The sequence below is a fragment of the Phascolarctos cinereus genome, unplaced genomic scaffold (genome assembly GCF_003287225.1).
Source record: "Phascolarctos cinereus isolate Bilbo 61053 unplaced genomic scaffold, phaCin_HiC Scaffold_3;HRSCAF=262, whole genome shotgun sequence".
NCBI classification, from domain to species: domain Eukaryota; kingdom Metazoa; phylum Chordata; class Mammalia; order Diprotodontia; family Phascolarctidae; genus Phascolarctos; species Phascolarctos cinereus.
The window spans coordinates 196,502,213-196,529,685 of NW_027555736.1; the positions used below are offsets into that span (position 1 = coordinate 196,502,213).

The 27,473-nt window shown below is 37.5% G+C and overlaps 1 protein-coding gene and 1 long non-coding RNA gene across 2 annotated transcripts in view; both read left to right on the forward strand.

Moving 5' to 3' along the window:
- Positions 1-27,473, forward strand: part of LOC110220312 (uncharacterized) — a 233,101-nt gene that overhangs the window by 34,273 nt on the left and 171,355 nt on the right. The gene's annotated exons all lie outside the window — the stretch shown is intronic.
- Positions 744-2,742, forward strand: LOC110220311 (tropomyosin-like). Its single transcript, XM_078150636.1, has one exon. It carries the CDS (start codon positions 744-746, stop codon positions 1,476-1,478), a length of 735 nt encoding a protein of 244 aa, XP_078006762.1. The 3' UTR covers positions 1,479-2,742.

Genomic DNA, 27,473 nt, shown 5'->3' on the forward strand with positions numbered 1-27,473 from the left:
TCAAGGTAATGTGAGGAAGGTCCCCTGAATGCTGGTTTCAAATACTATTTTATGGGAGTACTTGAATAAGAATTGCATAGGATTGGCAGGCATGGAAGGGATTCTGAATTCTAAACATTAGAAGGAATACCCACATTGATGAGTTCACAGGTGAAGTGATGTATTTGGATGCTGGAATTCTTCACTGGGTGCAAATTGAAAATGGTAGGTGAAAAGCTGTAAGAATTTCTACATGTTGTCACTATAATAATACACTTTAGACTATTTCCAGGAATCAAAGTATATTTCACTGGCCTATTGTCTTTAGTATTCCCTTCTGTTTTTTGAAAACCGAAACAACATTTTCCCTTTTAATAGCTCCTTATTTATCTTGGTATTAATCTTGTAGCCATTTTTATACTATCCTTTCGAGGCCAAAGGTCATTCTCTTGGGTAGGGGAAAAAATATGCAAAATCAGAATTCACTGACTTTGCCTTCTCCATGTTCTTGGTTAGCTCCATCCTGTAGTGGTTCTCTTTCTTTTTTTATCCTCCTCTTTTCACCAACATATATTAAATCCCATTTTGCTGTCCTTAATTTTCTTTGCCAGCTTTGGTACGTTTTGCACTTTAAGACTCCTGCCCCTATTCTTATAGTACTATGTCATCCTCTGTTACCTGGCCTTGCCTCTGTTTTATGAATATTTCTTTTAAAAATTGTTAAGGGAGGAGGAGCGGCAGTAGCACCAAGCGGAGGAGGCACCATGACTGGGATCGCCAGCTACGAGCCCATGAAGCGCAAACTTCAGATTCTGCAGCAGAAGGCCAATGATGCCGAGGAGAGGACCGCGAGTCTGCAGCGGCAGGTGGAAGGGGAGAAGCTGGCCTGGGAACAGGCTGAGGCTGAGGTGGCTTCCTTGAGCCGGTGGATCCACAGGGTTGAGGAGGAGCTGGACATAGCTCAGGAGTGCCTGGCGACCACTCTGCAGAAGCTAGAGGGGGCAGAGAAGGCAGCAAGTGAGAATGAGAGAGGTATGAAGGTCATTGAAAATCAGGCCATGAAGGATGATGAAAAGATAGAACTGCAAGAAATGCAACTGAAAGAGGCTAAGCACATCGCGGAGGCAACAAACTCGAAGTTTGAGGAGATGGCCCGCAGGTTGATCATTGAGAGGGACTTGGAGCGCACGGAAGAGCTGCCCGAGCGGGCTGAGTCCCATCACCTGGAGGCGGGAGAGCAGATCAGACCGATGGACCAGAACCCAAATGCTGCTGAAGAGAAGTGTTCTCAGAAAGAAGACAAATATGAGGAGGATATAAAAGTTCTGAATGATAAACTCAAGGTGGCAGTGACACGTGCTGAGTTTGCAGAGAGTTCAGTAGCCAAGATGGAAAAGACAATTAAAGACTTGGAAGGTAAACTGAAATGCACCAAAGAGGCTCACCTTCACACACAGAAGATGCTGGCCCAGACTCTGCTTGACCTGAATGAGATGTAGAAACCCTCCCCGCCCCCAGCCCCACCTGGTCGTAGTTACTTCCACTGACTCTGACTTCACTGGAGGCCAGCCTGCCTGAAGCTGACCTTTAAACTAAGGGTTGATCTTTAACCTGGAGGCTGCTTTCTTCTCTGGGTCCTGGCTAAACCTCTCTCTCCCCCGCCCGGACTCCCCATGTGAATTTCACCAAACTGTCTCTGCAGCATCCCCAGAGATCCTGGATGGGCTGAAGACTGAGCACTTTTGGGAACATTTAAGGGAACATGAACACAATGCAATGGTCTCTTTAAAAGCATGTTGTATGATGTATACATTTCGAAATTACCTTTTTTGTTGTCGTAGCAACCGTTTGTAAGACACTCCAGATAATTCCCCAGCTCCTAGGCTGCATCTAATCACTTTTCTTCCTATTAGATGGTAAATCTTTCTGCCTAAACAATGCCCTGTCTTCCATGGAAGAGGGAAAGAGGTGTTAGCCTGCCCTACTCGGAGCTAAACACAGCCAAGAAAATACTCCACCATAGGAAACCTCAATGTTTTGTACCAAGCACCAGCCAGACCAGAAACGTCATCCCAGGAGGTGTTTGCCAAAAAAGTGCCTTTTAGGTATCTTGGGGTGGTTTTTTTTTTTTTTCCTTTTCCCATTTTTTTTTCTTAACATTTGCATCGGTTGCAAACAAGCAAATTAAATGGACAGGACCTCTGAGACTAATTGTCTTCCCTCTCCTCATTCACTCACAGAATGGATCCTCTGTCCCGGAAATTGGCGTGCCTATTCCTTTCCCCACTTCACTTTCTTTGAAAAATAATGTTTTTGCCACGGATTAGCCAAGTGAAATTCATCTCATTACCCATTCCTGGGTCTGAAGCTGCTATCACTAAAGGTGCCATCTCATTGTGCTTTGTATCACTCGGTGCTGGAGAACTCTTGAATAGCTTGTGTATAAAACTTTTTAAAAAAATTTTATATATATTGTTTTTGACACTTTCTCTCAGGTGGGGAGCACTAGGACTACCCCCACCCACCTCCACTCCCATCTGGCTGTGAGTGCTCTGTCTGCTGTGTATGGGCTGGCAGCGTGCTGATCTTTTTTAATTCCTTTTATTTTATTTTATTTTTTGCGAGGTTTCTGTGAGGTCTGTGTTAGGTTTGCATCATGCAGCTTATTGGATTAAATATGCTTTCCTTTGGTGTGGTCTATTGGGAGCCAGTCTGGAGAAAGGAACTAATGGTGCAAGTGTTTTGATATTGAAAATTGACACAATGTCTTTTGAAATAAAGAACAAGTCCCTCCACCTTCGGGGGGGAAAAAATAAAAAATGGTTAATTCTCTGCATCCACATTGATTTGTCTCTTTAGAAAACAACTCCATTTCCCCCCATATCAGAATTCTTTTTCTTTGGGTCTATAGAATTTAATTCTTGAGTTTCTCGTCATTCCTAGGATGACTCCCCACATCTAGAATTTTAGTCTATGAAGTTCTATCTATATTTCCTCTCAACCATTTAAAATCTGTTTTCCACAAATCTCGGGTACATGTTATTTTTGTTCCTTTATTAATCTTCAAAAAATGCTTTCTACCATACTTCCCCTTCCTGTTGCTGAATTCCAAAACATGAGTATAACTTTTAAATATAGGATGCTACTTCTCCCCAACTTTTACCAGTTCATTTTCTTTTGAACAAGGTATGCCCATGCAGAACCATATTCCAGTTGTGCCACATCCAATCAAATCTCAGTGATAATAAGATTAATTTCCCCTCCCTAAATTGGCCCTCTAGTCCACCCTGTCTATTGCCTAAATTTTGTGCATAGACATTTGAGGCCATGTACTTCACAACTAGCTTCTTTTTTTTTTTTTTTTGGATTTTTTTCCCTTGAATTTCTAGGTGTTTCAAATGCTATTTTTCCTAGGTTGTAGAAAAGGGCATTATGATTTGTCCTTGAATTCTAGTCTGTTAGCAGCCACCCCTTTTGGGGGGCAATTTGAATTTCTCTGATGGAGACTATATATAAGATATAAGATCTCTTTTTTTTTTTCTTGGTGAGGCAGTCAGGGTTAAATGACTTGCCCAGGGTCACACAGCTAGTAAGTGTCAGGTGTCTGAGGCCAGATTTGAATTCAGGTTCTTCTGACTCCAAGGCCAGAGCTTTATCACTGTACCACCTAGCTGCCCCCCATCTCTTTCCTGAAAACAAGTAGATTAATCAAAATTATCTCTAGGTTCTTCCTAACTCTAAGATATTTGAATGTGTAAATGATAAGGGGGTATAAGTTCCCAACACCAAACTTCATAACGTTGTAAATCTATAATAAGAACAAACTTAAGAAATCATCTATTCCTGGTAAATACTTTCTAATTAAGTACCCCTGCAACCCACCATCTTCTTTTCATATAAAACCAGTGGGTATTTGCTAGAGAGACACAATTCCTCATTCAAGTTCATTAGTTACATATTCTATTAGGATCTTGAGTTTAAAGGCTGCGAGTAAATACGGCTAAAAGTTATCTGGCCACTGGCTTGGAAGACCATACACTAGTCTTATGGCATAGTGGAGAGAGTAGTGGAATTGGTTAGGGAGACCGGGGTTCCTATAACTTAGATGCTAAGTGTCACAAAGGGTAAGTCACACAACCTGAGTCTCAGTTTCTTCCCCTGTAAAGTGGGGATAATCTTATCTCACAGGATTGTTGTGAAGAGTAAATAAGAGGATGTATGTAAAATACTTTATGTGAGCTATTGAGTTATTAGTAGAATTGTAGGTTTGTTCAATAAATACTTGGCACTTTGTGCAAAATGCTGTGGGGATAAAAAAAATTATCAAGCTAAGACTTTGTTCATACGTTCTAGAGCTAATATAGTCCCAAGGAAGATAAAGCCTTTCAGTCTGATTTTGGGCTTCAGTCTCATTGAAGCAGTATTCTAGTGATTGTTGAGAGTTGCAATTGGAGGGATATACCACGTGGGAGGAGATTAGAATTGGACAAGTTACTGATTCTAGAAGATGATGAGTTATCAGCCAGAGAGCTCTCTAAGATGACAGTGAAGCATGGGATTAGGACAAGGTCAAAATAGAGTTATTTAGAGTATTGTCACAAAGCCATAGCATGAGTGGAAAGGTCTCTTGTCATTCTTTGTCAGGTTGAAGCTGAGTATGTGAGAGGCAGAGTGTTGTAGTGAGAAAGACCACTGGTTTTGAAATCGGAGGAGTGGGTTTGAATCCTGGCCCTGACACTACCTATGTGACTTTGGCACTAGAGTAGGGAATGAAAGGGTTCTGAATATGAGACCTTAAATGATGAGTTTAGGCTAGAGCATATGTAACTGCCTGAGTTATAAATTACAGAAAATAGCACTTCCTGTGAAAGCATAAGTCTTATGTATAGTAGCATTTCCAAGCACACTTCCAATAAGATTTTTCAAGAAAAATGATACAATAAATGACAGAAAAATGGGTGCAGTGGTACAAAAGGTTAATGCAATGGCCTTGCTTTTTGCTCCTCTGGATTTCACATATATTCAGATAGAAGCTCAACAGTCTTTTCAATAGGCAAGATTCTTGGACTTTTTAAAAGACACCAAAGAGACCCCAGGAACCTTTCCTATATTTACATACAACTTTCCTCTGCCCTGCTACTTTCTCCAGAACCAAAGACAAAATCCGCAACTGCTGCTATTGCTCATGCAGGACAAGAGTCACAGCAATAACCAAATAATGGGTCTTTTCACTTATACTTCCTATGGTCACAGAATTCCAAATTGTTCGCTATTTTCCTTGGGCCCCCGAGAAGTTCTAGGACATGAGGTCCCCAATGGCCTTGTCTAACCCAGCTTATTTTTTCCTCCATTTGTGTCAGAACTTTAAAATTGCTTCCTTAGCTTAAAGAAAGTCTTTGTGGTTAATCACAATAAAATTATTTTTAAAAAATACCTGCCTTCTAAAAAAACCAAAAAACTTCCCAACAGGTGGCACCTGCTATTATTAACTCTGCTTCAAAGTGTAGTCTCAGTTTATAATGGCTGCAGAGAGAAAAGTTTAGGCTTCATATAGCTCTAGAGTATGCCAGAGGTTTTTAACGGTGGAGCTGTGAACTTTGTTTACATTTTTCTTCATACCGTATTTCAATATGATTGTTTTCCTTTGTAATCCTATGTATTTTAAAATATTGTTCTGAGAAGGGATCCATAAGCTTCGCCTTCATTACATACACATAAAAGGTTAAGAATCCTTGGATTAGTCCAATATAAATAGAGGTTTAAGAACATAATCACCATAGTGGCTGAAACCTCATAAATATGTATGCATGTTAATAAAATTAAAAAAAAACATTAAGAGGAGATAAAGATGAAGCCTTGTGATTATCTTACACAAACCCTGGGTAGAAATTGTGATATTAGATTTTTCTTTTCATGAATATAATAACAAAAGCTTAAATCATCTCTATAATTCACATGGTTAATAATTGGTTGCCATTTAATTATTGATAAGGCAGTGGCACTGGTTTGATAAGACTACAGAAAAGATTAATGAATGAAAGTAGCATCTATGGTTCTTTTAAAAATAATAATGATCCACACCAACATATAGCTTTATGTTTTGTAAATATTGTGTATATGCAGTCTCTTTATCTTCACAACTTGAGATTGGTTCCTGAAATTTTGTTTTATTTATGCTTATCAGACACTAGCTGTGTGAGCCTGGGCAAGTCACAACCTCTTTGTGCCTCAGTTTCCTCATCTGTAAAATTGGGATAATAATAGCACCTACCTTCCAGAGCTATTGTGAGGATTCAATGAGATAATGATTCTAAGGCATTTGACATAGTGTTTGGCTCATAGTAAGCACTATATAAATGTTAGCTAATATATTGTTACTTTGAATATACTTCCAATTCACTTTTCTATGGTATGATGTATCCTTCCCCCACCACCACCATACTCCTTCACCTGTAGAGTATAAGCTCTTTGAGGGCTGGAACAGTTTGTTTGTATTTTGTTGTTGCTGTCTTTATAACCCAGCATACGTGCCCTGCCACCTTGTGAGGCCTTAACAAATGTTTCATTTCAGTCATTTTTCAGTTGTGTCTGACCCTTCCTTAACCCCATTTGGGGTTTTCTTGGCAAAGACACTGGAGTGTTTTGACATTTCCTTCTCCAGCTCATTTAAAGATGAGGAAATTGAGGCAAACAGGGTTAAGTGACTTGCCCCGGGTCACATAGCTGGTAAGTGTCTGAGACCAGATTTGAACTCAGCAAAGATAAGTCTTCCTGACTCCAGGCATTCTATCCACCGCACCATTTCATGGCCCTTAATAAATGTTGGTCGAATTGAATTCAATTGAATTATCTTTTTACAGATGAGAAAACTGAAGTTCAGAAAAATTAAATAAACGACTTGCCTGTGTTCCCATAGCTAGTTTAGATTAGAGTTAGAATTCGAAGCCAGGTCTTTGAATTCCAAATCCAATGCGCTTTTTCACTATCATAGTTGTTCCTGAAATAAACTAGAGAAGGGATACCTCGGGATTTAGAGTAGAAATGAGCACCAATCTTCAGTGCATTAAAAAAAAAATTTCTTCTGGGGACAGCTAGGTGGTGCAGTGGGTAGAGCACCCGCCCTGGATTCAGAGCACCTGAGTTCAAATGTGGCCTCAGACACATAACACTAGCTGTGTGACCCTGGGCAAGTCGCTTAACCCCATTGCATAACCAAATAAACAAACAAAAATTTGTTCTGATACCTCCTATTTACCACTCCTCTTTCTCCTCAAAAACAGACTAGAAAATATAGGCAAAGATACCAGGAATTGTGGGCTTAAAGCATTGTTTTCCAATGATATATCGTCAAGGATCATCTAGTTATATTCCTCTGCTGATTTAGTAAATCGGGTAAGCAAATTTCCATAATAATAATAACAATAATTATAATTGCTAGCATTTATATAGCACTTTAAGGTTTTCATAGGACTTTACAAATATTATTTCATTTCATCCTCATGACAGCTATGGGAGGTAGATGACATTGTTATTGTTATTATTATTATTCCTATTTTATAGATGAGGCAAGTGAGGCAAAGGTTAAAGTGAACTGCCAGGGTCACACATTTAGTGAACATCTGAGGCTGGACATGAACTTGGGTTTTCATGACTCCAGGTCCAGCACTGTTCCCACTGCATCACCTAACTGCCTGCTTTTGGCACAAAGAGCTGGAAGAAACTGTTTTTTTCTTCTTCACTTCTTCTATAGGAAGGTAACTCAATTTGAAAGAAGTAGAGCACTGAGATCATCAACAGTGATTAGATTTAGATGACAAGTATTATAGAAATAAGTCTGGTTTCAAAAGAAGAAGAAGAATGTTGACCATTGCACCATGGAATAGGGATCTAGAATCCTGCTGGCTTATACCTAGATGTGAACTAATTAGGTGTTTATATACTGATGCTGTTCTAAAGGCAAATAGGACAATTAAAGTTCTTCTATTTCCCTGCATATTTAAAATCTGGCATGCCATATAAATTAGAGGATGTATTCTAATTTCAAATTAGAGTACCTTAAATCTAAACAGGTCGGGAACAAATGAATTCCAACATTACCATCAATGATTTGGATGAAGGCATAGATGGCATGGTTGTCAAATTTGCAGATGACGTGAAGCTAATTTCCAGATGGTTTGAAGCTAGGAGGAGGACCTGACACATGGGATGACAGAATTGAGATTCCACAGATCTCATCAGGCTACAGTTATGGGCCCAATCTAATAAAATGACACTTAAGGGATAAATACAAAGTCCTTCATTTGGCTTAAAGTAAATTAAATGCATAAATACAAAATTGGGGACAAATGGATAAACAGTAGTTTATATGGAAAAGACATGGGGGTTTTGGTTGACTGAAAGCTTAATATAAAATGACAGCATGATATGGTAGACAAGAAAGTTTATGTAATTTTGGGCAAATGAATGAACTAGTCCATTCATTGATATAGGGAACTCCCAAGTGAGGAACATGTCTCTTTGGAGGCTGCAATTTTCTTTATAACTTATAATCTTAGGTGCCCAAAGCCCTGATAATGAAATAACTTGCCCAGAGTTCACACAGGGTGACACATTATGTCAGAGATACAACTTAAACTCAGGTTTTCTTGTCTCCAAGGCCGGCTCTTTAATAAAAGCTTGCATTTAGGTAATGTTTTCAATTTTGCAAATGCTTTACAATTACCTCATTTGATTTTCATAACAACCCTGAAAGATAGGCATTATTCCCATTTTATAGATAAGGAAACTGAGGCTGAGAGGTTGGTATTTGCCCAGGGCCTCATCTGGTTATTAAGTGCCAGAGGAAGTATTTGAACTCAGGTCTTCCTGACTCTAGCATCTGTATTCTTGTACTACACCACATTTTGTCCCTGTTTTCTAGATTTTTAAATGAAGCTAGCATTTGCCATTTCCTTCAATGGGTTATGTGACAGTTATTGCATCTGTTGATGTATAAACTAAACAGCTTTGCATAGAAGGAGAAATCAGTATCATAATTCTAGGATATAGAATATTAACGCTTTTACAAAATGATGCCTAAACAAATTAAGAGAAATTGTGCTTTTGTAGTGCCCAGCTTACTTCTAACACACCAGAAGAATATGAATGCTCAGGAATATTCTTTGAGATCATTACAAAAAAGATTACTGAATATGGTTGTATGTGAGTAACTACAAAGGTTATGTGGCCTAATAGTTTGCTGAACTTGGAATAAGGAAATCTGGTTTCAGATCTTGCCCCTAACACTAAACAGCTGCATGATATTTGGCAAGTTATGAAAATTCCAAGTGCCTTAAAAGCAGTCTGTGGAATTTTTTTTGTTTTTGCTGGAAGGATTTCTCATACCTTTCTGTATCTATCACTTGGACTTGCCCTACAACGTGTGGCATGCCTTAGAAATACTTTTCATTGAATTTTTCATATCTAAAAGAAATTTCAAGACACCAAAATAGAATGATATTTGAAGATAATTATTACATAAAGAAATCATAATATAAAGGTATACATTTGGGCACAAATGACCTCTTATTTAATATTTTACCACAATGGCTACTTCCTTACTATCATTGAATCTCAAAAGGCGTGCAGTAAAATTCCTCCCCCTAACCCAAGACTTCTACATTCCCAGTCTCTGCCACAGTGTGCTGCTGTGGCTATTCCCATCTTAGCACAGGCATGTCTTAATAGCACTTTTACCTACAAAGCAGCCTCCTCTTTTCTGAGTCCTGCTAAAATAAAGAAAGAGGAAGGTGGAGGATAGGGGAAATGGAAGAGAAGGAGAGGCTGAGGAATCTCATGGCCCAGTAAATGGGTCTGGAGGCCTGAATCCCCAGAAAGCTTTCTTTGTGGGACATAGAAATGGTTAAGTGTGCCAATTTTGTTCACAATATGTTCTGCTGCGAGAAATTATCGGAAATTCACTGCTCAGGCACACAGATTAAAAATCTTTTCAGTCTTCATGGCATCATATATCTAGAGCTAGAAGGGACATCAGAGCCCATCAAATCCTCATTTTACATATGAGCAGACTCAGAACCATGGAGGTTAGGTGACTTGCCTAATGTCATGTAAGTAATAATCATGATAGGTGGCATTTGAACTCAGATCCTTTTCTTCAAGTGACAAGCCTCTTTCCATTGGACAATGAATGCTAAAACTCTCCTTCCTTCTAAACTTTCTGTCCACTGAAGATAGAAAATGGGGCCGGATTGTGGATGGCTTTAAAAGCTAAACTGAGGGGCTTATATTAGATCCTGGGGCAATAAAAAGGTTGAATAGGGGAGTCTCGTGGTCGGATCTCTGCTTAAGCAAAATTACTCTGGCAGCAGTGTGTCAGATGGACTGTAATAGTGAGATACTTGAGGCAAGGAGACCAATTAGGAGGATCTTGCAATAATACAAATTGTAAAGTAAGAGGTGATGAGGGCCTGACCTAGGTTGATCCAAGTGCCAGTGGAGAAAAGGGGTGAGATGCAAGAAATGTTATGTATTCACAACACCTATCCCAGCACCTGGCACTGTGCTGTGCTTAGTAAATATTTGTTGGTTGATTATAAGTCTTTATATAAATATGAGGTTGAATACTATTCTTACTCTGCCTTAGTAAATGGTATGATAATAATAATAGATGAGGAGGCAGTAGAGTATAAGGTGCTAGATTTGGATTCAGCAGATCGACTCTTGAATCTTATCTGTGATACTTGTTATTTGTGTGATGTTGGCAAGTCCTTCACCTCTATGGGTCTCGGTTTCTTCATCTATAAAACTAGAGGATTGAAGTAGATGACCTTGAAGTTTCTTTCTGACTCTAGATCTATGATTCTTTGGTGCTGTGCTCTTTGTGAATTGCTGATGTCCCCGAATTTTATCCATTGGTGAAAACTCTGCAATAGAGATTTTTTTTTTTAATTGACCTAAGTTGGTTCTCACCCAGCAGACAGGGAGCTTATGCCTAGGCCTTCATTCAAAGCCTTTCTAGCCTGGTAGGAATTTATGCTCTGGAGGGAACCAGGTTCCCTTGCACCCCATAATGAGGCACCAGTCTAAGACTTTAGTGGAGGATCTGTAGAAGGGAACAATAGAAAATTTACAACGAATTTGGTCAAAGTGTAATAACTTCCCAGCTTTTCTTCTTTTTCTTATCAATGTCCTGCTAAGAATGAGAGAGAAAATCTTAGCAGTTTGTTACCAGGAGGTGGCAGCCTAACAAAATAATTAGGCTGCCCTAAATGAGTTCTTTGCAGCCATCTGTGTATTTGAATACCTTGGCAAGCCCAGGTGTTCCCTGTATCAGGATGTTCAGTGTGGGGAGGAGAAAAAGCAAAAACAAATCTTGCTCTTTTCAAATCAGCAAATTTTTATCTGCGGGGAAAATTGGTAGAAAAAAATTATTTTCCTTACCTTTTTTTTTTCATTCTGTGGATTTAACTGGCTTCAATCATTATTACAAGAAAGCACGCATAAGTCCTCATAAAAAAAACCCAATTAAACGAAATAGCGAGATTACAATAAGACGAATAGAATGGAATAGTCCAATATATTTGCTGCAGCAGAAAAAGAAAATTTGGAGAAATGAACGTGCCTTCTAATGTCGGTTTTATGATTCAAATGTCAGATAAGTAACTGTGCAGGGTGTGTTTTTTTTTCCCCTTCACAGTTTAATTGAGAAGAACTCAAACACCAGGTCCTCACTGAAGTAAAAGCTTGCCACGTTACTCATTTCAATTTCAGAGCTATTCAGTTTTGAATTGTTCAGATTAGGTAATTGGTGTTTGAATGCCCCCTTTGGTATTCATGTGTTAACTGTTATTTTTAAAGTAAATCCGGGATATGGTGCAGAGACCACGAATAAAAGCAGCTTCTAGGAATGAGAATATTCTTGTTTGGGAGAAAGTCAGGGTTACGGTTTTCTTTCTTTCTCCTTCCCTCCGCCAGCCTGTTGCTTAATTCCAGGTATTTCATTCAAAGAATCGAATAGATTTGGGGTTTGCCTTTTATTTTCTTGTCTTGGCAAAGAGCTATAAAAACAAACAGACCCATGCTACTGATCTCTGTCGCTAAACTAACCTTTCTCACCTGCTTCAGTCTCCCTGAAAACAATGCCTTTGTCTTCCACAAAGTTATCAATTAAAAATGACTTAGCAAGGATTGCAATAAGCTGTTCGAGGAAGCCCTCTAGGCTTATTTAAGGGCATCCAGACCCCAAGCTGACATTTATCTATGAAATCTACTTGCAGCATTACTGACTTCAGCAGTCTGGTGAAGCTAGGATTTCTGAATGACTTCTCAGATCAACATACAATTCGGGCAGTCAACAAACATTTGCTAAGTGTTTTCTATGTGCCAAGCATAAGCATATATTAAGTGCCTAATGTTTGCAAGGCACTGTGTACCAGGCTGCTCCCAATTCTGATAATACTAATCATATAACCTTATTAGGTGAAGCCTGGAAAGTGGATGAAAGGGATAGGTAGAACTGATGAATACTATACACAAATGAGATATGATAGGATGGAAAAAGTTGAAGATAACAAAGGAAATAGCTTTTGACTTCATTTCTTGTTCAATGAAAAGGAATCAGTTCCTTGAAGTCAAGAGCTTTATTGTGTCTTTATATTGGCAGGCACTAGTTTAGTGCCTGGCACACAGTAGTGATTAATAAATTCTTCTTGAATTGAACTAAAATGAAAAATGCAATCATACTGTATAAAAGGAGAAGAAGGCTAGGGGGTGGGGAGTGTCCCCAATTAAGTGAGTTTGATGGAAATGAATGTGTGTACGTGTTATATGTGTGCAGAATGGAAAGAGCTAGGGAAAGAGTTGCCAACTTCTGTTGTCACTTTTTTATGTTGGAAAAAGGAAAAAAAGAAAGATCTCTTCCTAGTAAACACACAGATAATCATCAACACAAAGTGACTTAGCTCCTACTTATGTGCTTGCCATGCCCTAGATACTGGGAACCCATATAAAAGTGAAAGTTCTTGATCACAAAGGTCCTTCATTCTACTAGGGGAATAGTACAATATGTTCTAGCTTGGTGCTTGGATGCTTGACTTGGAATCAGGAAGACCTGTGAACCCAGGTTCTTATACCTACTCACTACTTGCAGTGTCTACTAGATATCTGTGTTATTCTGCCAGGTCACTTGACCTGTTCTGGGGCATAGGTTCTCAGCTGTAATATGAAAAGATTGGACTAGATGACCTGTAAGGAAATTCCCTTCCAGCTCTAAATCTACGATTCTTTGATCCAGCGAAGTAAATGCACACTATGGGGCTAGGGACAGTATTTGTGATTTTACTGGTGCGGAAAAACTACAATGTAAAAACAACTCCCTGTACCAATGCTGTCAGCACCTTCATTGTAACTTGCCCAGAGGCAAATAGATAATATAATATGTGCTTAAGTAGGTAAACGACCCCAATGCTTCAGCAGCATGATCACCAGTCTTGACTTCAAGTCAAGCCTATTATGATGACATGATCCTGCACCCCCTTTTTATCTGGGGACATGTTGTGTCCCCCTAGTAGAATGTAAGTTCCATGACAACAAGATTCTCTCAGTTTTGTATCTGAATCCTTCATACCTAGCACAATGCTTGGTAGACAGTAGATACTAAATAAATGTACTTTGATGATTGGCTGATTTTTATGTTTACTCCTAAGGGTTCCTTCTCCTTTCCCTCATTGAAAACTTGCAGTGGAAGAAGATTTTTCCCTATGCCACAGGCATTTTCCCTCAAATGTCATTTTATGTGTTCACTGATGGACCTCTCTTATACATTTCCCTTCTCCATTAAAAAGAAATCTTTACCCCTGCCCATTCCCCACACATATAACATATGTACACACATTCTTGACACCAAAAGCATTTCTTTAGGGAAATCTATTAATCTCTCCTGACATTTCCAAATCATGAACACCAGCCAGTGTCCTCACCCTCCTCATCTGCTTCCTGTTAGAATCTTGGACTCTGACTCTGGAATCATCCTGGGCTTTGATGGGTAAGCTTTCCCCTCCCAGGTAAGCAGACCTCCAAGTCATTGCCTGATAGATTTTCTGTTCTCCCCTTTTCTTACTTGCTTTTATCTGTTACCTTTCTCCATTAGAATATAAACTCATTGAGGACAGAAATTGTTTTGGTCTCTTATACTTGTATGCTTAGCACTTAGTGCAGAGCTTTGTACACTTTTGCACATTTTTCATTCATTCACATGGTAAGAACTTAATAAATGCTTCACCATTGTGATCATCATAGATCAGGAAAGGCCTTTGAAGGAGGTGGAATGGGTACTGAGGCTTGAATGAAGATAAGGATTCCCAAAGATGGAGGTGAAGAGGGAGAACGTTTTAGGTAGACATCCTATAGAAAGACATATGGTGATAAGAATAAATATTATGTATGGAGAATGGCACAGACAACAGTTTGGCTGGAATTTAGAATGCTTCAGGGGAAGAAATGTGTGAACAGGCTGGACTGGTAGGCTGGAGCCAAATTCTGAAGAACTTTGAATGCCAACAGAGGAGTTAGCATTTTTTTCCCTAAAGGTAATGGGGAACCACTGAAGCTTCTTAAACAGAGAAAGAAATGTGGTTTTACCTGTACTTTAGGAATATGTTTTTGACAGCTGTGTGGAGGTTGGATTATAGAGAAGGAAAGAGTGGATTTAGGACACCAATTAGGAAGAATCAGTACAGGTGAAAGCGTGATTAGGGCCTGGACTAGGGTGAGTGTGGTAGAAAGGAGAGAAGGGGACCAATAGCACAAGTATTGGAGAAGCATTGAAATTGACTAGGCAACATGGGATATGGAGATGGGAGTGGCAGGGTGAAGAAGAATGGAGAATAATTGCTATGGTGTGAACCTACTGCCTGGAAGAAGCAGTAGAGTTTTGGTGAACTGACATACTTCCTTGGGGGGATCATCTAACCCCCTGCCCTGGGAACCTTTTAATAAGTATTGAATTACCTAGAGAGAATTACCTAAATAGAGAAGCCTTTTTCCCTATATGGAGTTGGAGTTTTTATTGGTCTCTTACAAGGTTTAAAACTATTCTTTTCATCCTTATATCAGTGTCCTCCACTCCACAATCACTGCTAGGCCACACGCTGGCAAAGATTCATTTTTCTGTGTCCCTTGAAGTTCCCACCCAAATTGCAACTGGAGAGCTTCAACCTTAACCCTACCCTTAGCTACATGAGGTAAAAACTTTAACCATATTTAACTGTCAGAGAGCTCCAAAGCTCTCCAGGCATGTCTAGGCTGCAGATCTCTGTTTGCCAGAAACGAAAGCGTTCTCACTCAGATGGGAGAGTGATATCAGAGATCAAAACCTGGGAAGGCCAATGGCAGTAACCCCAAAGGAAAATTAAACTCTGACTAGAGGCTAAAATTCTTTAAAAGGTGCTTCTTCCGAATGACAGGAGCAGGAGTGGCTGCAAGAAAATAAGAGAAGGAAGACACATTACTGATTGCAAGGGAAAGAAGATGGAAACCTATGTTAATAACAGAAAAAAAAATTCTGAGATCCTCTCATCAAGGAGACATCATCATCATCATCATCATCATCATCATCATCATCATCATCATCATCATCACCATCATCTCACCATCACCACCACCACCACCACCACTACCTTCCAAGTGCCATTGGAGACCAACAAGCTTTGAGTCAGCCATATTTGGGGCACTTCCATACGTAGGGGACTCTTAATCCAAAGGCCAATCTACCCGTGTCAATATTCTCTACCAACTGAGGTCAGGGTCTCAGGCCCTTCCAGTAGCTGGCCCCCAGGAGTAAGAAGCATCAATCTCAAGTCTTTTCTGTCATCTTTCTTTTCCTTCTCCCCACCCCTCCCAAATGGGAAGTCAAGTGGAGAATTGTGCCTGGTTTGGGTTCCTCTCACCAAAGGCTATTTCTCACCAACTCTTTCCTTCAGAACCATTTGTTTTCTCCACTTTACCCTAAAGAACTTCAAGTGAGAGAAGCTAATAAAACCCATTAAAGGCAGTAGTCGGGTAACTACAGTCATTAGCATCTCCGAATTTTTTTGCTTTCTGTGTATTAGCACCATCAATGCTAGGCTGATGTTTAGCAAAGAGCACCTGTCAAAACAAAAGAAGAGTTTCGCACCTCGCAATTTTAAGCCCCAGGTAAGAAACTCAGCCTGGTGGATCGGCAAAGAGGAAGATGTGAAACCCGAAACTCCAAGACTTGGAGCAGAGTTAAATGAGATCCCTCTGGGTACCAATAGGCTTTTGTTTAACACGATTAAATCCTCTTTGTTTCATTACAGACATCAATGGGAAAACAAACAGTGTGATCAAGATAAAGGCTCAGAGCAGAGTTCTGTTGCTTATTTTTCCTTCTTCCTTTTCTTGGGGAGTCATTGCCACCTCTCAGTAGACAAGCTTAAAGAAGGAAATTGATGGAGTGAGCAACCCAGGTGTACAGCAAAGCTCTGGGCTTCAGGGTGTGTGTGTGTGGTGGGGGGGGGCGCGAGGGTAGGGGGGAAGCGTGAAATACTTATGTCAATAGCTAGATCAAATGATAAGAAGGATGGCTTCCTTTCCTACCTGATTAATTGTCTCTGGTTTTGAAACAGTCTGATTTCCAGAAAGCACGCATAGCAGATCAGATGCAGCCCTAATGAAATAGACAAACCCAGAAAGAGTTCTTTGCTTTGGGGACAGAGAGAAGGTGGGCTGTGGAGAGGGTAAGAGATACACCTAAATGTTGGCCACTAAACAGGCAGCAACCATCTGAAGCCCATCAGGAATGCAAAGATATTGCAACAACTTTGCTTTTCTAAGGCAAACCTTCCTCTTTTTTGGTATTATTAAATTGCTTATTTTATTGTTGTTGGACAACATTAACTCCTTTTCCTAAACAAAACATGGATGTTGTCAGTGTAACAGCTACACTGAGCTGACAGAAGCTGGGGTCATCCACATACACATTTTAATTACCTCTTTTCAGTCAGGAACATCATTAGAAGTTTATTATTACCAGCTACTATCTTGTGATCTTAATTGGCTTCCTTCACCAACACTAAGAAGCCAGCGCTGGAGCTCTGCCAGGCTTCCAGAGATAGTGACCAGATCAGTGACACTTTATACCGATACAGTCTTCTGTGGAACAACAGAGATCAGCATAGGTTTGCATGCTAGACCGCGGGGGTAGGAGTTTCCTATAACACCTGTATAGAGAGATCCTCATTCAGTTCAGTGTCATGGGAACTACTGGGAGGCTGTGACTTTTCATGTTTTAGGGATACAGAGAATTTGCCCTATACAGAAAAGCAATACACACTTAAGTTTGTCAAACAAATGCTTCCTGAAAACTTTCCTTTTATATTCTAATAATAACAAAAATAAAAATCTACTTACCAAATGGAAGTATCTTCATGCTGGCACTCAGCTGAAAAATACAACCTGGGCCATGGTTACCTGGCAAAATCGTTGTTATTATTTAGAAAGTGTGGGAAAAATCTGCATTGACAGTTTGCACTGGCAACTTTGTCTCTGAATCAATAATTGTTACAAACTTAGCTTCTATCTCCAGAGCAAATACAGTCATGCTGGGGGTGATGGGAAACCTGATTAAATTAGTAGGGAAGGAAAAAAAGAGAGACAAGCAGCTTATAATACAGGCAGATACTAGGGTGCTTTTCAGGTGATTGAAACAAAAAGGGAATCCTCTATTGGTTTATCTGTGACTTTACTTGTAGGGATAGTGTCTGTTAAATGAGCATGAATTCCGACACTTTGAGGCATGGGTTTCATATTCTCTGGTTTCTGAAATATGGCTGATAACATGGAACAAGGTGCTACTCTATTTGGGTTTTATATACATACACATATATGTATATATGTGTATATATATATATATGTATATATGTGTGTGTGTGTGTGTATATATATATATATGTGTATATATATATATATATATATATATATATATATATAAGTATTTGTACTTCTAGTAGATCTGGCACTGGGCTTGGAGGCCAAAAGACTGGATTTAAATTGCACCTCAGACACTTATTAGCTCTGATCTTGCATAAGTGAAGGTCTTTGAGCCTCAGTTTTCTTATCTGAAAAATGGGGATAATAGCTCCTACCTCCAAGAGTTATGAGGCTAAAATGAGATTATATGGGGGAAGCAATTTGAAAATCTTAAAGCACTATGTAAATGTCAATTATAATTGCTATTATGACTGTCCATCTTTTATCAGGGATTCAGAAATCTGGCAAAGCCAAAACATTTTAAAAATCCTAATATTCCAGAAAATGTAACATTTTGCCTTTCTATCTAAAAAGGAAAGAGGACAAAAAAGCCTAAGTATGTAATCAATAGATTAATTTCTAGAGGGAAATTGGATAGTAAAGTTTGATTGTTTCTAATGTAAACATACAAACATTTGGATTAATTGAATTTGCCCACATCCAATAACACTCTACAAAGATTCTGCTGTCATACGTTGTGATTTCTAGAGTTAATGATGGTTCTCCACTCATTCTTATGGTAAGGTTCTAATAAATGAGCTGCATTCCAGGAGCTGAATTTTTCATACTGTGGTTCACATGGATTGAAGTGGTGCTTCCCACCTGATTTGAAGTCTTCATAAACAACTGGAAATGTATCTTGCTATCTACCCCAGAATTTTGGTAGCAGTGGAGTGATAAGCCTACATGTTTCTTAACAGTTTTCCCATGGTTATGTGCTCGGCAATTTACATTCCATTCTGGTATTGCTTCATTACTTATTTTTAGGTAAAATTGATTCATTTGGATACCGTGAATTATAAACATATCATTTCATGGGACTTCTTAAATCTGAAAATGAAATATTACATATACTTGCTATTAAGGGGTTGAGTTTCTATGCTCCATTTGGAGAAGGTATTTGAGACCCAAGGCTCGTCTTTCAACAACAACAAAATTACCTCTTAAGTCACTGCATTGTTGATGGTTTTTCTGCCTGGGTATCACTGAACTGCCAGTGATTAAAGGAACTATGAGTATATCTGGGGGAGGGGGTGGGTGAAGGGGAAGAGAAGTGGCTGAAAAAAAAATGGAATGACCATAATTAATAGAAGCAATGCAAACAGAATCCTTATCCAGAATGGAAGAGGGTCTTTCTCTACTTCACTACTGCTCTTAACCTCTTGGTGGCTCCATGGCTGTCTGTTGCCGTCATCCCCAGGCTGGGGAAAATCAGTGGTTTCCTTCTCACTCTAGTTTCTTGTTTATGTTTACCTGATGGATTTCCTTTTTGAGGAGGAAGTGGAAAAATTGCTTTCTATTCAGTCGACTTCCCTGTCTCAAAACAGTAAGATGAAAATACAGCTGTTTAAATCATACTGTGAGAGGGGAAAAAAAGGCACAGCCACATTATTTTTTAAGAAGAGTTATCAAATCCAGAGTGCCAATCACTCTCCTAAGCAGGGTAAAAATTACTTGCACTTCAATATTTATATTTATATTTATTACGAGGGAAAAAAGTTTCTTTTTTTGTAGAAAGAAGGTGCAGAAAAGGGCACTGAATTAGCTAAATATTGTACCTTAGAACATCAGTCATTTCCTTCTCAATAGTACTGAAAGGGTCTAATTTATAAGTTTTTCCATTTCCCTGTTAGGCTGGTTTGTAAGTTCTGACACTGCTACTGGTATGTTAATGAGAAGCTAGTGTTCCATTAAGAGTAAACCATATGCTCTGCTGCATACTGTGAAACAGAAAGCGGGTAATGTGACTGTTGCCTTAGTAACACATTAATTCATTTTGTCAGTGTTGGCACAGATCATTTCATTTATAAGAAAACAAGTATAATAGTTTACCACATCTATAATATTTACAGTGTTTCTGTTACAAAACAGTGACAAAATGAGTTTAAAAAATAGAGTTGGTATAATATCATTAAAATATGGAATTTGTGGTAAAAATTCCACTGTAAAAATGAAAAAAAAAGATTGGTGTAAAATTTCTTTTTCACAATCCTTCTTAAGACATTTTAACACCAAACTGTTTGCTTTTTAGCATATTTGTATTATACTAATAATGTGCGTCTGTTGCAAAAAAAAAATTAGTCCATGGGAAACACAAGTGCATTAACAGTTTTTAATGAATGCTAAACAAAATATTTCATACAACAGTTTTGTTAAATTACAACCATATAAACCTAATCGTATGCTAGTGTGTTACTCATAACAAGGCTAAACATTTATCTAGTTTTATCTGTTCTTCCAGATGTTTATTAGTATTCTAGCTCTCCTAAAATATTTAAATTAAGCTCCTCCATTTCCTCATGTGAATGCATTTTGTATTTTATTCACAGAAGATCCAGTCACATGTATATCTAAATAAATATAGTACCCTCTATATGCGTTATGCACAAGTGATACTAAATGTGAATTGAGATAATCCAGAGGCAGGAAAAAAGGAGAGAAGAGATGGGAGGAAAGGCAAGTTCCTGTTTTTTAAAGGCTGCACCTGCAGCAGGATATCAGTTCTACCCATCCTTAGGGTATTCCACACCTGTAAACACACATTCTTAACGACAAACATTTTGCATCTGCCATGTACACCTACACCTCTCCACCAGTATCAAGACCCAGGAGAGACCTAGTAACTAGTGTTGACTAGTACACTTACAGATTCAAATTGTATGTGTTCTCAGATGAAGCATACACATTTCCCTAAGTTGTTCTAATGAATGCTGGTCTTTATAGAGTAGACCAAGTAGTAGTGGCTGATGACAAAATCCCTTCTCATAACATCAGAGCTAACATGTCAGTACTGCTGTCATCTGCATCTGGCTTCAGCCAAGCCATTATGGATCAAAAGGTATGTGATTATTAATTTGGTAGAGTTGGTTTTCTTCTTGCTGCCATCCTCAACAATATCCTTAAGTCTGATGAACTTGTTCCTGATGAGAATACAAGACTGGGAAATGGTTTGGAGACCCTTCCTAGCAGGTTTATATTGCAATGGCTGTACAGGAAGCCATTAACAAGATAATATTGATGACTAGTTTTGATGGAAATGTCTGATTTTAACTCCATAATGTCTTCTTCTTGATGAGAATGAAATACTTTCAATGACTGGATCACCAGAAGAGCAAATATAACCAAACATCAGTGGGATTTTTTTTTAACGTCAGGGAATTAAACAGCTCTGAAGTGTAATCACATCACATTGAATCACCCAATAAAAGTAACCTAATGAAGTATTTTGTCTAATTCATATGTTTTTGCTTATTAGTTGGAGAGGCTCAAAAGGAAAAAAGCTGTAAACTTTTCAAGCTTCTTATTTCAACTGAAGATCTTTCTGTTAGGAAAACTGGTTTGTCAGCATTAAAATGACAGACATACATTAAGTGGACTATAACAGTAGAGGTGTTTTAATTATATTTAATCTGATTTCACAGATTAGGTGTATTGCAAGTATTTTAATATGTGTCAGTTGTCACTTTTGTATTATTGTTAAAACAAGACAATTACTAGAATGTAGGTAGGCTTTGTGAGGGCTGGAACCAACATATGCATTCTTCTTCTCTGTGTTCCTCCCAGTGTTTTGCACACAGTAGTATTTGTTGAATAGAGAATCTATTTAATATGTTAACTTCCTTAAAAGTTAATTACTTCAGATTTTGACAGTGATATTGTCACCAAAAATAAGTTGCCAAAGATATTTGATCAGAAACCATTTGCACTAATTGACATTAAAAAAACCAACCAAACAAACAACCTCTAACCTGGAAAGATATACAGAGTGTCCCAAAAGTTTTAGAGCAGTTTTTTAAAGTTTTGAGCTATATTTTTACATATTTGATACATGGTTTCTTATTATATAAATTCACATATTAATCTAAAGTAAAGGTTTTCATAACTCTGCGTTTAATATGGATAGTAAAGAAAACCAAGTTATGGCTATACAACCCAAAATAACAGGTTGAAAAGTGAAAGACATACAAATAACAATTTACTTTGTTAGGAGTTATGTTAACAAATAACCAAGTTGGCTCTTTCTTCTCCATCAGATTCATCAATGAATTAGTCATTGTGTTGACTTACTGTCTATATGATAATGGCCAGCAGAGTTCCGTATTATTATTCTTTTCCCATATTTGATTTTATCATGGCTAGGACTCATTTTGATCAAGATTAAAGTACTCTGTGTGGCTGAGACAACTATACACAGTATAATAAAGTACAGGTAGGGTCCCGTAAATTCCATAAATAAGACATAATGGCTACTTTTTGAAATACACAACATATTTATGAAATCTAGTCATGTATATATTAAACATTTTAGTGCCTTTATTTAAAGAAACAAACTAAGCAGTCCATAGTGCTTATGTGTATACAGATACACATTATTAAAATATATGCAAATTCTAAGTGTATGAATACATATTTACAATGACATATATTATTTGTAAATATATCAACATGCATATGCATTGCATGATATCAGCCATACAGTCACAAGCTCACTAAGAGCAAGATTATGAATGTGTAAATTTATGAATATTTTCATTTGAGTATGGCTGTGTCAAAAATAAGCAAAATTTAATGTTAAGCAAATAAATTTTGTCATTATTTTCTGGGGGTTGATGTAATGGAATCCTTAACAAATGAGTATTTTGGGAAAGTTGGTCCTGATAACCTCTAACTTAAATTCCATGAATGATATAGACAAATATAAAACCCAGTAATTACTTTGACTTCAGATTTATGCTTCTTCAATATTCATCTTTCTCATTGTGAGAGAACATTATATTAGTTAACCAAACATAAGTCAGTTCTGATAGCATCTTAGATACACGAGCAAAACTCAAATTTATGACATTAAAACACCAAGAGAGAAAAAGAATCTGAAATGTATGGTCCACATTCTTTTGAATGACAATTATTTTATGCAGTTCAGTATCTTTCTTATAAAATATTTTTGAAGAAAAATGTGTAAACAATTAGAGGTAATATAAAATTACAATAGAAATTGCATGGATCATGATAGAAATTCAGTAAGAACTACCAAATTTCCAGTCAGTCAATTACTTTGATCAAGCCGATGCTGTTGAAATGTATATTTTAATCCAAGATATAATTTGTTGTTGTCTTAACTTATAGAACATATAAATTATGTAATATGATAAGAATAATAAACCTCAACTAGGTAATACAAAGTTGTCGTTTGCCTGAAATAATTTTCCTGACATCATCAGTCATGAAAATGGAACCAAATCCATGTCAATGTCTGGGTACTGACAGGATTTTTTATTTTTATTTTTTTAAGCTCTTGTCTGTTGTTCTTTGGGAAATCTCAGAACCTTGCCTTATTGCTTGTCTCCATTATTCATTATAAGATATTGATACTCAGTAGTCCTATAAGAAAATCTTTATTTTATATGATTTAGTATTTTTAAAGAGAAGGAATTACAGTAATAATGTTTGTCAGTGCATTTGCATTAAACAATAAACAACTATCCCCCATTAATTTATTTGAATGTAGTTCAGAGCTTCAGATAGTATATAAATCAGTATAATTTTTAGCCTTAGAATATAATTTTCTAAGCAAAAAAGACCATACGAAAACACATATAATATGTATGTATAAATATATGCACATATATTACATTTCTTCATAGCTATTGTTAATAAAAAGAAATAGAAATTTGCTTTCTCTGGGTCATGAATAATGGAGGACCAAGTAGCTCCCTAGAGGAATATGCTTCATAGAAATGGGTAGAAATAAAAAGAGAAATATAGATATAGCTTACTTTAAGACTGTCTACATGTACTATGGCATAGCCATTTTGCAAATTGTTTCATCAGTAGTTTTGATCACCAATCACCACATTCCATCTATATAGGAGCTGATTACCATTGAAATAGTCATATCTTATTTTTACTTCTGTGTTCTAGAGATGGCTAGTCAAGTAGAAACGTTTATTTGCTTTGTAAAGAGATGGGAAGCGTAGAATCAGGCTAAAACAGGGGGGAAGTTGTCTGATTACTGTTCAAATTATTAATCATCATTGTTCAAATTTTAGTTCACATGGAAATTGAAGTAAGAAAAATATTACCAATTTTTTGAAGGTTTTACAATCACTTTTGAAGGGTTTATCTTTTTTTTTCCTTTAAGGAAAAAATTCAGTCCATACCAAGGCAATTTTTTTTCCCGTCTGTTACAATATCACCATAAATTCTGCAGATGCCTTCTGAGCACATATTTTTATGAGACAGTTCAAAAAGGGAACATGCAAACCAGGCATGTCCATCTTCAATATACAAATGTGATTTGAGGTACATTTACCTTGATAAAATTTTCAATCAACAAAGACACAAGTAATTTTTTCTGGAGAGCTCACTTGCACTCTCCCTGGTTATAAAACACCTATGCTTTCTGTATTATTTGTTCAGTTGAATACAGGCCAGATCACACACAATAGCTTTTACCATTCCACTACTTTCTTTTACAACCTGTTGTTTATAGCTCTTGAGTTGGAGGTAAAAAGAAACCTCAGTGTACTACTGGAAATTAGGAAGGATTTTACATTTAATGCAAGGGCAGTGACCAGAGTGACATCCTAACTCCAGTTTCTCAATTAAAACCTTCATTCTTTAATAAGATCTTGGGTGCTGAGTCCTCTGTGATTTGGGTAAGATGGAATTTTCCCAAATGGAACCAAACCTACTTTTTCCTTATATTTCTCTTTTTGAGACATGTACTTTCCCAGATGGTACTATTGTTGTGGAACAAAACCTGAGATGGATAAATTTCAATGTACCCATAAAAGCTTAAGCAATTCCTAATATGGAAAAAAATGTTTACTGAAATTTTAGAAAAAACTTAATAATTACTATTCTCACATGGGAATAATCCAGAAACTTTCCTTAACCATGTGACCAAATTACATAAAATTCTTTGGCTGTGATTTTGTGTGTGTGTGTGTGTGTGTGTGTGTGTGTGTGTGTGTGTGTGTTCAGTTTTAGCATCATTAAGCAATATTACTCAACTGATGTTATCTTTTCAAGGCTCCAGGAAGCACTATTTTTATATTAATATGGTATTTATGTAGCACATCATGCCCAATTTGCTAAGTAACATTCAAAAGTCCTAAACAACAATTTACTAAAATTATTCTCAACAATTTTTTAAAATTTCCTATTCTTCAGTATATCCTTCCTTATTTGAGATTTTGATTATGTCTACAGAACACTAAAATGTTCAGTCAACTCAGTTGATTCAAATGTTTACAGAACCACAGAGTCAAGAGACTTTAGAGTCATCTGATCCAACCTGTAGGATAGGAATCCCCTCTGTGACATGCCAGACAAGTTATCATGCAGCTTCTTTTTGAAAACAGAATTTAAAAAAGATACTGAGATGACTGACCTTTTTTAACTTAATTGACTAATTTGATGTTAGACACAACTGCAGAAAGGTAAGTAACTTATTCAATTATTACAAAGCAATTTACAGTTTCCCATAGATCTCAAGTACAAGTTCCTCCTAGTTCCACTTCAGTTTACCTTTCTTTTGTCAATGTGAAAGGGCATTAATGTAGTTTATGATAGTGATAGGAGCATCTTCATTGTAGACTCAAAACTGATAATTGCACAACAAAAATTTGTATGCTCTTTACCTTCTTAAATATTGTGTTTTTCTTATAATTAAGTCTAAGATAACTTTTTTTTTAAACTATCCTCAGTACCAGCAGTATGGAATTGTAGTATCTTATTCACAGAGTATTTCATTAATATTGATGTAGAGAGAGTGGCGATATAGCCACCTTCAAAATGGTTGCATAGTTGCTCAGTAATATAGTGTTTGAGGTTGTACAACAAACCAGTTGGAGAGCTTAGTATAAGGATGAAGGAAGGAAGACAAGTAGAGGTCAGTCAATTGTGGCATTCTAGAATTCTTCAGCATATCAGATTGTTCAAGCAACAAATATCAGTGGTTATTATTTCAGCACCTCATCTTTGGAATCTCAAGTCTTGATATGCAGTATGAAAGTTATAACTAGGGGGCAGCCAGGTGGTGCAGTGGATAGAGCACTCGCCCTGAAGTCAGGAGGACCTCAGTTCAAATCCGATCTCAGACCAAACACTTGACACTTACTAGTTGCGTGACCCTGGGCAAGTCACTTAACCCCAATTGCCTTTAAAAAAAAAGTTTTAAATGGGCTGTTATCCAAAATCTCATTAAATGTCAGTTGTTTCAAATGGCAACACCCAATAGAAGCAGTCATAAAATGGCTAATTTCCAAGTCAAGTCCACCTAAGTTTCTTTAACACGTGATCTAGTAAAAATACTATACTACAATAACAAGAAATAAAAACATCTTACATAAAATCAAAAAGAGAGACAATATGAATAAGAGTTTTACTGTTTGCTCAAGTTTTATTGGTGCTTGAGGAAAAGCAGGTTTGATTAGATAAGTCTAAGGATATAGGGAGATGTTTGTTGAAATTCTTAACAGGATTTCTGGGAATTTTCCAGGGATTTAGAGGTTCATGGCACTATTTATCATATCTGATTTCACTTAAAAACTTGTGACTTCTTTTTGCCTTGATGGAGGTATATCGTTAGTACTACTCTTATGTTTGTCAAATATGACTACATTTGGCTTCTGGTATATAAATCAAAACAAAAAAGAAGGAAATCAAGGAAGAGAGATGATCCAGAGTGGGGAAAAAGTTCCTGACATTAGTTGACAAGAGTTATAAGAGGGAAAGAAAAGATGAACAGGATGGATATGGAAGTATAAGGAGTTTGCTAGAAATGGAATTCACTTGGAGTAGCTTAAAAGCTAAGTGAAAAATGTAGGGAAAGATCAACATATGTGTGGAATATATCTAAAGAAAGGAGGAGGTAGAGGACTATTTGGTAAGGCAGACAGTTTTCCATAGCTTCCACCAAGTCGTATTGTTTGCCTGGAATATCTTAATTGCTATACAAGCGAAAGTGGATGGAGTAGGAGGGGGAGAGAACTAGGGTGAAGAGAATACAAATCTCCATTCCAAGTACGGGATGTCCCCATATCTGATGGTTATCATGTGGAGAATGCCAGCAAATCTGGCAGGATTCAAAACCAAACTGGCTCATTTTTGTAGCAGAGATCAAAATAGCAAAATCATGAGAAATGCCTATAGTATACAACCTTGCTGTATTATGTGAGAGTATTGGTTAGATCTCCTGAATTAGTGCTTTTAGCCAATCAACAAAGTAGCAGTTAAGTGCCAGTCACTGTGGCTGTATGTTTAGGTATTTTGCTAAGCACTGGAGACACAAGACAAAAATTGAAGAGTCCCTGCCCTCAGGGCGTTTGCATTCTATCAGGAGAGACAATATGTACATATGTAGTTATATTATGATAATATGTAATAATAGATATAGAGTGATTTGGGGAGGCAGCAGGAGCTGTGAAGATAAGGAAAGGTCT

Excerpts from the sequence above, each read along its gene's own strand:
- LOC110220311 (XM_078150636.1), top strand. The coding sequence starts at position 744 with ATGACTGGGATCGCCAGCTACGAGCCCATGAAGCGCAAACTTCAGATT.